The sequence below is a fragment of the Chaetodon auriga genome, chromosome 24, assembly GCF_051107435.1.
Source record: "Chaetodon auriga isolate fChaAug3 chromosome 24, fChaAug3.hap1, whole genome shotgun sequence".
Taxonomy (NCBI): Eukaryota; Metazoa; Chordata; class Actinopteri; order Chaetodontiformes; family Chaetodontidae; genus Chaetodon; species Chaetodon auriga.
The window spans coordinates 4,446,828-4,456,600 of record NC_135097.1 but is presented as its reverse complement, the minus strand read 5'-3'; the positions used below and the strand labels follow the sequence as shown (position 1 = coordinate 4,456,600).

The window sequence follows — 9,773 nt, the reverse complement described above, 5'->3', positions numbered from 1 at the left end:
TGGTAATAGTAGTAGTAGTAGTAGTAGTAGTAGTAGTACTAGTTGTAGTAGTAGTAGTAGTGTTAATATCATTTTTGTCAGTGTCCAGTATAAGAAGTAAAATTTCCTCCGATATGATTTTGGGTACATTTTAGCTGCACGTGACAAGGGCCCGGATGTGTTTCAGTGTCTTTAATGAAGTAAATAGAAGTGGACTGTGATGATAGAAGCTCGTGACAAAACATCAAAGCTTCAGGAAAGTCTCATTATATTTATTTTTATTTATTGTTTTCATTTTTATTAATTCATTCTGTTGTGTTTGTTGGAACCGGAGGGAAGCTGCACACTCACTGCGCCAGCGCGTCAGTGCGCAGGCGCGGAAGTGGAGGAGCTGAGAGGTGGGAGGTGTAGTTTTTACACGCGCAGCGCTCAATGTGGGTTTCTGTATGTGTGTGTTGTATTTTGAGGGCTTGTGAGGGCCAGCTGAGCACATGGAGATTTCACTACTTCCTAAAGTCGCCAAAAAAAAAAAAAAAAAAAAAGGTTTTTACAAGTGGATTTAAGGATGAGGGTAAAATGTGGGATTATTTTGTGGTGAGAAGAGTTAATATTTGAAGATGCTGTGAGGCGGTGCTTTGTTTGAAGTTTTTTCATTAAGTAATCCACATTTTGGGTGAACGTAGAGCTACCAGCATGCATTAACAACCAGAACCAGGTCATTTCTGTAAATGTGTAGCGGAGATCAGTTCTTTTAATTGTCCTTGAAAGCATCGTCCGTGTGTTTTGGGTTGAGGTCAGGAGGTCAATCCTGGGCTCCATGAACGATGTGGTTCATGGCTGCAGGAAATGTCGTACCTGCTTCCAGGTAGACTTTACAGTTGATGTTGTTGGTCATTTTATTGAAATTGAAATATCTTTATTAATATGGTGCAGTCCGGTGACATTCTGCATCTGAGGAATCACTGAGTCACAAGAAAGGAAGAAAACTGCACAAGCAACGAAAGACAGGTTCAACAAACACAAACTTAATGGAGCTCAAAATACGATGTCAGGTGTTTCAAACTCTGTCACAACACCCAAACTGCACATTTGTTGTCACAAAACAATGAAAACAGAAGAAACACAGTCAGACAGTACATTCAAATATAAATACTGAAACAAGGTGTCATGCGTTAAACTGAAGCGTGACACAGCGCGTCATCTGAAGTTACAGCCACATGATTTGCTAATGCTTTCATTGAAATGAAGGTGCACCTAATAAAGTACACACACTCACACACTCACACACTCACACCGTATGAAGGCGTGGTCAGCTGCTGATCAGCCTTCTGGCCGCACATTTAGGACCTGCAGCACAGAGGTCGTGCGCAAAGCCCGCAGAAAGAACAGGAAACTGCTGTCCATCTTTGACTCGGACACGACGGCGCTTCACATGCTGCAACTTCTGCTTTTCGCCGCTGGTAACTTTAGAAGTTTTGTACGGAGCTCACTGAGACCCATGAACGCACCATGGGACGGGAAAAAGACCTGAAGCACAACATCTGAGCAGACTTTTCCTGCGCGGCTGTGTTTTGTACCATGACTGTTTTTAGTCTTTCGTTGCGTATTTAACAGCTGAAAGCTTTATTTGCGTGTAAATCCTCCAAGCTTCCCTCGGTGTTCCAGCTGTCCGCCTCCGTTCATGCCTTCAGAGCGGCCCGCGCTGCTCAGACCGTCTGCGCGTCTCGGCTCCTCACGGCGCTGGGCCCGGAGACGCTGATTGGAGACCTCACTGTGCGTCCGGTCAGCGCGCGGAGCAGTAAGGATGCAGCACGAGCGCCTACTCAAAGTTCTGGTCATCGGCGACCTCGGAGTCGGCAAAACGTCCATCATCAAGCGTTACGTGCACCAGGTGTTCTCCCAGCATTACCGCGCCACCATCGGAGTGGACTTCGCCCTCAAGGTGCTCAACTGGGATCACAAGACGGTGGTGCGGCTGCAGCTGTGGGACATCGCCGGTGCGTCAAAGTGTGGCTGCATGAAGGAGTGTGTGAGATTGTGCTCATGTGGCCTGAAACACCTCCTGCGTTTAAAGATTAGCTCATAACCAGAGTTTATTAGTACATTCAATATTTGGTTAGATTCCACCTCTGGCTTGTTGCATGTGGCAGACACACCAAACACAACATCAAGCTAAATTTGGATGAGATTATAACAATTTAAGACATGCTTTTATATATTGTTTAGGTTAACAGCTGCAGATAAGGATTATTAACCAGTTAATTAGTCAAAAAGTGGAAAAGAGTGTATTTCGCAATTAATTGAGTATCAGCATTTCACCATGCATGTACAATGCAACCAAGAAGCCCACAGTATTCTGCACTTTCTCACTCGCTGGCTGCATCTCACTGATGAATCCAACCATGAAGATGTAAGGTAGAAGAGAAGACCACCTAGAAAATCTCTTTTTCTGTAGAGGAATGTTCAGTTTACCCTCCAGTGCATCCCATTACCTACCAGATGAGGTATTTTATGAAAAAGCGTGTTGTATTCGCTCATAAAACCCATCATGCCTCCCTAATTGCACGTAATTTGATGTTCTCTTGGAGGCACCTCTAGCAGCTGTTTCCCACACCTCAGCACACACTGTAGTTTATCTTCCTCTTGCTGAGCTGTTGGGTGTTGAACGACATAACGGGCGATAAAATCTATCATTTACATGAAAACATCCGGATGAGGCTGTTAGTCAGACGGACTTTAGACCAGTAACCAGTGATGACTTCACAATGGAGTTACTGTAGGGAGGGTTTTAAACTGGGTCAATGGGTATTTGTCTCTCTCTCTCTCTCTCTCTCTCTCTCTCTCACACACACACACACACACACACACACACACACACACACAGGGTTCAGATTAAATGCGTCAAAGTGATGACTGCATCACAGTTTTGTGTGAGTGAGTTGGACTTTACCTGGAGTCCATGTTAAATCTATAGGCTCACTCACATTATTAATTAATTAGTTAATCCAAAGTCACTGCAGTGTTCTCAAGTCAAAATGCAGAACTTTTTTGCATCAAAGTTTGCAATATTTTATTAGCTCCAGGTATCAGGATAACATTATTAAGTCAGTTTTATCGACCATCAACACAAAAATGCCTGTTAAAGGTCTGTTGACGCAAGTTAGCTTCACTCAGGCTTAAATTAGCAGATTTCCAATGGAGGTTTTGCATTGGAAAACCATCGCGTAGCTTGTACTGAGTGAGGACTTACAAACTGATGTTCACATGTTTTAATATCATAAGATACTCTCCAAAAGTAACACACTTCAAATATAGATAATAGTGAGTGAAGTTTTGTTTAGTGAAGCCCTTTGTGATGCTATAGAAAGCTGATATAGACGTTGACTTTACATATTTTATACTAACACTTTTAGCTCATAAAATAATAGCAAATGTAAAGATACAGAGAGTTTGACATTTTGACTTTAGGACACCACTGCTGCCTTGTATGAACTGTTATTCTGAAGCCCAGCTCATTTTTAGTTTCTGCATAAAGTGAAAATCTACAACAGGAAAAACTTTGTGAGTGCTGATGTTAAGATTCGACTGTTAGCGCCGATCAGATGGTGTTAAAACAGAGTTTAGGCTCTCATGCTTTTGGTGAGTGAAAGACAAAGATAGAATCTCCTATCAGGAGGAAGACTGTGTGTGTGTGTGTGTGTGTGTGTGTGTGTGTGTGTGTGTGTGTGTGTGTTCAGTTTTTGTGTCAGCTGTTGTCTTGCTGTGCAGGTCATGTGCAAGTGTGTGTGTTTGTGTGTGTGTGTCTCAGATGCTTACTCTGATTCACCACCATATTGGGATCATGTGGATTAAGTTAGCGTCCAGGATAGAGACTTATTCATATATTCAGTTACACACACACACACACACACACACACACGTACTTGAATGCAACCACATTTCCTGTATGCACACATGATATTAAAGCTGCAGCTAACAGTCAAGCAGTGTTTTAACTGATGGACAAGGAGAAAAGGGCAACTGTTTTCATGATCGAATGATTGATTTTCAGAGCAAAAATCCAAACAGTTTGCTTGTTGTAGCTTCTTGAATGTGAAGATATGATGCCTTTTTCTCATATCTGAATATTTTTGAGAGTTTTAAAACAATACTTTGAATACTAGACCTTGGGTTTCAGGAATCTATAAATTAGCATATTTCCAATGGAGGTTTTGTATTGACTTTTTCACAAATAAAGCTAGCCTGAGTAAAGACTTACAGACTGAGATTCACATATGTTAGCTACAGTTACAGTCAGTTACAGTTAGAATTACAGTAAAAGAAATACTTAATACTGTGCTGCAGGGGAGATTTCAATAGAATAGTTTGACATTTTGGGAAATTGTCTGCTTAGATAGCAAAGAGTCATGTCTGAAAGAATTACAGTGATGTTTATTTCTGTTTGATCTGCTGGTGGTTGCAGCTATCACCAGTTCAGATGCAGCCTGTGACCTTTGTTTCATGTCGATGCCTTTCTTCATCTGTCACTGTCAAATTGAGGGAAAAAACGCAGAAAAAATGAAAATAAATTAAACTCTAATCAACTGACTTTGAAGACAGCTCAGAATAAAAAGCTCTGTGCAACTGAGCAGAAGTCCCCTTTGTCTGTATTTAAGTTGGTCTGTAATAAAGTTTAGCTGAGGGATGAGAACATCCTCCAGAATCTAATCAGGTTTAATGAAGTCTCAGACGGACTCTGGTCTCTGAAGCTCCTGAATGTTTAACAAAACCGGACACAAAAATTACACTGTCTCGTCTTTTTCCTTTAAAAGGGCAGGAGCGCTACGGCAACATGACCCGGGTGTACTACAGAGAGGCGGTGGGGGCCCTCGTGGTCTTCGACATGACCAGACTGTCCACGTTTCAGGCCGTCCTCAAGTGGAAAGGAGACCTGGACTCGAAGGTAAGCACGATGGAGGAAGGTCGGGGGACATGAGCAGGAAGTGAAGGACGGAATGAGGGGGAGAGAAAAGAAGTTAAACGGCCAATCCTCAATTCATTGACTGTAGTTTTAAAGCTAAAGGGGCGACTGTTTCCCCCTGTTTCCCCCCCTGTTCTGTCTCAGCATTTCCCTCCACTCGCCGACTTCTGCTTCAGTCATGATTCGCCACATTAGCCCCTCAGGGGAAACCTTCCTCGCAGCAGTACAGAAAATGTGCCTAAAGAGAGGTGAGGACATAAACATGAAGCCCAGCCATGAAACCATCAAGTAAAAGACCACAAGGCAGGAAAGCAAATGACAACAAAATACACAGTGGTCGTGATACCACAGTGTAAAAATACTCTTACTTAAGAAAAGTAGGAAAGTATTAGTATCAAAGTATTCTTAAAGCACCTGAAGTGACTCATCATGCAGAAGGTTCCTGTTCAGAATAATTATACTGCATTAGAATTAGCTATATATTAATATGTTTATTGGTAACATTTTGTATTCATAATATGAATCTGTAAAGTAACAAGTTACTAAATGTATTGAGTAAATGTAAAATGTATCTTGTCTTTCAAAATTTAATGGAGTAACAGTGAAATGTGTAAATGTATTTCGTTACTTAAGAGCACAGTATAGAAATACACCATCAGAGTGATTTGAGGAACTGCCTACTTCCTGGTTCTGTTAGGTTGCCCTTAGCAATGGGCGGTCAGTTCCAGCCGTTCTATTGGCCAACAAGTGCGACCAGCGGCGCCACGGTTTGTGCCCCAAGCTGCCCAAACTGGAGAACTTCTCCAGAGAGTACGGCTTCGTCGGCTGGTACGAGACCTCCGCCAAGGTAAGACGTGATTGTCTTCTGTTTGACCGTCGTCTTCTTCTCCTCCGCCCTGCGACGTGGGTTTGTCCCTCTCGTCTTTGTCTTCTCTGTCTTTAAATGTCACTGCATGTTCCGTCATCATGACACGTATCATCCCTCTGCCTCATAATGCTCCTCCTCTTCGCTTACTTCCTCTTTCCTTCCGTGTTCACCTCAGTTTCTGTTGTCACCAACTTCAAGTGTTTTGATCAGCAAATTAAAGCAAACCACAGCCATCAAAGCAGCTCTCCTGGCTGTTCAGAGGAACACATTTAGGTCCAGTTAAGTGGCCTTTAGCCACATTACTTGGTTTCTGGGTAATGAAGTCCTCCTGCAGCTTCTTCTTGTTGACATTTGTAACTTGTAATCTGCAGCAACACATTTATTTGCTGCAGCTAAAATTAGCGCCAGCATACCATAAACTGCATTTTCATTTGTGGCCAAGAGCCTCGGAGAGGGTCAAAGGATTTGTGCACAGAGAGCTTATTGTAGCGCAGATTTGATTTGTCGACTTATTCAATCTATGTGTGTTTGAAGGTGCAAAGAAGCTTTTTATAGTGCACAACGGAAAAACCTTCATCGCCGTCGTCTCCAGTCTCTGCTCTCGTGAATCCTCTTTCTGCAAAGAAGGAACTTGTTCACAGTGAAGATGACTCGTGTCATCTGACCCGCCGGCCAACCTCTATACAGTTACTTACAGATTATGTACAATTACTGGGTGGAGAGGCCATGATAACCTTAAAGGCAGTTTTCTTTTTCTGTTTGATCAAATTAAGGAATTATTTCATTTATATTTTCCCGTTAACATGGAGTTATTACCCAGCTACAGTTCCCCTCAGCTCCTCAGAGTGTTTTAGTATCTTTCAGCTCATTGTTTTGGTTTTAGGGCTCACATTTTTATTGTTTTGATTCACTCTCTTGGCTCTCATCAGTGTGATCTCCAGCTCCAGGCAGATGTTTTCAGTAAGACGCTCTAATAAACCCACCGTATGATACCTGCTCCGTGGTGTCCGTGATGGATGGACCAGATTTAGGCATTAAAACATCAGTGCACACGGGGTGTTTGAGACCCTCGTGTGCACTAAATGGCGTTTTCAAATGTAGCTAGCTTAGTGCATATTTGGTCTGTTGTTCCAGCTCTCTCCACCTCCCTCATCCTTCTCTGGCCCTTCACCTCCACCCTCTCCCTCTCCAGGACAACACCAACATCGACGCTGCCATCACTTGCTTGGTGAAGAGCATCATGTCTGAGGAGGAGGAGAGAGCCTCGAGTGACGCCACCGCCGCCAGAACCGAAGCAGAAGGCAGCGTCCTGGTTCTGCCTCGCTTCGACTACAACGTGAAGGAGAAGAGACTCGGCGGATGTTCGGGATGTTCCTCGACTAAACCCAGAGACGACTGAAGGAGAAGGAGCCCGAAAGGAGAGAGATTACTTTTTTTGAATGATTGTTTTTTTCTAACTTATAGATGCATCTTCATCCTCCCTCCATTTTTTCAGAGACATTAGAGGAAACACTTCAACAGGTCGGGATTTTTCTGAAAAATCCTAATAAAATAATGGAACTGCTGTGTTTTTAAGTTCTATTATTACAAAAATCTATTAATGTTGAAAAGGTGATCCTGGAACATTTGATGGATTTTAAAGAAAAGGTTTTTGAAAAGATCTTGTCTCCAGGACTTTTCTTGTTTCTTTTCATTTGTTAATATCAGATTAAAAAACAGATTATGAAACTCTTCATATTCATGAAAGTGCACTTTTAATCACATCGTCTCCGTCGCTTGTCCGAACAGTTCCCAGCTCTTTTTTTGGCTTTGATGTTTGTGACAGACAGCAGATGTGAAAGCAAGAAAAAAAGCATAACTTTAGAGGGAAACTTCAACCTGGAGCTGATTTTAACATGTTTTTGTGTCTAATTGACTGATGGGGACAGTAATTTTTGAAGCTGGTCCAGCATTGAGCGAGGACTCTTCAGCACACCGTCAGTGTCTTGGTGTTGCTGCTGGAAGCCGTTGGTGAAAACGTGAGCGGGAAAAGTTTGTTGTGTTATCTGAAAGTGTCATGGCTGAAGGTTTAGCTGTCACCTTTTCGCCCGGAGGGATCCCATTGCATCTCATTTTGCTGCTCAATATTGGACCAGTTTAAAAAATTGTCCCCATTAGTCATTTAGACAAAAAAAAAACATGGGAAAATATTGAACGTTTCCCTTTAAATTAAAAAATATATATACTGTTCTATCCATAACTGCTATCAGAATCGGATGTCCAGTAGTTTGTCTATATATTCAATGCTAATTACTGTCTGTATTTAGCAGCGGTTGGCGTGGCACCGTCCTACGTAAGCAGCTACATCAGCGATTCTGTATTGATACTCTCTGCAAGTGGTCTGCTTTGTATCTGGAGTGGAAGTGAGCAGCGTTTTAACTGTCACAGCAGGGTCTGATGACCGTCACACCCACTCGAGCTTCCTGAGGCGAAAGCTTTGAGTTTGTAGAAGTGTGACTGCAGGGCCAACAAACGCTGTTCCAGGAATCGCTTTGAGGGTTTTGCTTTAATGACTTGCAGTGACAAACAAAATGCACTTTTGTGTTTTTCGATGATGTGTGGTGCAAGTTGGTATTTGTATCCACTCTTTCACTTCCCTTTCTCTGTCTCTGGTGTCGGTAAATAATGCTAAATATCCATTTGCATGATGATGAAGCATACAGTTTCTGTTCAGTTACAGATTGGAGTTTTTGACCTCTAGTTTGGAGCAACGATTTAATGAACTGGTCCCCAGCTTGTTTGCATCTCAGGCTGGACTAGCATGGACGCGCACATGGAGGCGCATGTACACACACAAGCTGGAGGTTGGTGCACTACACCTTCATGCCGACTGCAGAGGGTATGGAACGGCGACTTTAAGTTTAGGCATTGATAAGTGTCATTGAAACACTTGCGTTGGCTGGAAAAAGTTGTATTGACACTGGACCAAGTATTGATACTAAAAATGTTGGACTGAAAAACAAACAGACATTAAAAATGATTTCATCTTATTTTAATGGGGTTTTTTTTTTTGTATTTTTTCAGTGACAGTGTTCTGGAGGGGTTTGAGGGGAGGGTCAGAGAGGGTGTGATTTGTCACTTCTCCTGGACCTGAAGTCCATCCGAAAGCGTCTGACATGCCTAACATACAGCATTTGGCTTCTGTGAGTTCACCTGAAACTCCCAAACCACAAGCCTTTGCTCATTCTGTCGTTGTTCACTCGTCTTCGGGCTGTAAAAAGGAACAAAAGTTCCAATACCTATAGAATAAGAATGAGCCCCTTTGATCCTCATTTAAACATGCTTTCATTATAATTTTCTCTTTCCTTTTTTAAGCTGTCTTTGGTGTCTGAATGTGGTTCTTACCACCATAATTACTCTGTAGTTAAAGCTTGTAAACTAACCCTAATTATATGGAAGATTGTCAAAAGCAGCATGTGTTTCTCTCTCTCTGTGTGTGTGTGTGTGTGTGTGTGTGTGTGTGTGTGTGTTGAGCTCAGCTGTTGCCTCTATTGCTGCTCTGCCTGATGGGTATGCACTATAATTTTGCGCCCACCTATGTGAATATTCCCATCCACTGTGCCAGAATATGCATGATTCTAACCTCCTCTGTGAACTGTCTGTTTCTCCATCGCCGCCTTCATTCACGCCCCAGCGTGCGTTCACAGCCCTCAGTCCCTCTGGGCCTTAAAAGGCTCGCTTTAAGTGTGCTGGAAATGACTGGCAGGAAGTGAATCGAGTTCAAATGACCTGATATGTGATGAAAAACAGGACAAGACCGTCGACACGTCCCCATTGGTTCATATTCTCATGCTCGCCACCACAGTCCAGACTGAACTGTCTTGACACCTGCTGGATAGAGTCCAATGAAATTTGGTACTGACTGATGTAATAACTTTGGTGATGCCTTCACTGTTCATCTAGCGCCATCATCAGGTCAAAACTTCA

The 9,773-nt window shown here is 42.7% G+C and overlaps 1 protein-coding gene across 1 annotated transcript; it reads left to right on the top strand.

Moving 5' to 3' along the window:
• The first annotated feature begins 1,504 nt into the window (after nt 1-1,504).
• On the top strand, nt 1,505-8,836 carry LOC143316875 (ras-related protein Rab-38). Its single transcript, XM_076724644.1, has 4 exons — nt 1,505-1,976; nt 4,791-4,921; nt 5,637-5,786; nt 7,000-8,836. Exons 1-4 carry the CDS (start codon nt 1,784-1,786, stop codon nt 7,204-7,206), a joined length of 681 nt encoding a protein of 226 aa, XP_076580759.1. The 5' UTR covers nt 1,505-1,783; the 3' UTR covers nt 7,207-8,836.
• Nucleotides 8,837-9,773: the final 937 nt, after the last annotated feature.

Bases quoted from the DNA above. Each gene is read 5' to 3' on its own strand.
- LOC143316875 (XM_076724644.1), top strand. From the start codon at position 1,784: ATGCAGCACGAGCGCCTACTCAAAGTTCTGGTCATCGGCGACCTCGGA. The intron at 1,977-4,790 runs GTGCGTCAAAGT...TTCCTTTAAAAG, and splicing joins GCAGCTGTGGGACATCGCCG to GGCAGGAGCGCTACGGCAAC. The intron at 5,787-6,999 runs GTAAGACGTGAT...CTCCCTCTCCAG, and splicing joins GGTACGAGACCTCCGCCAAG to GACAACACCAACATCGACGC.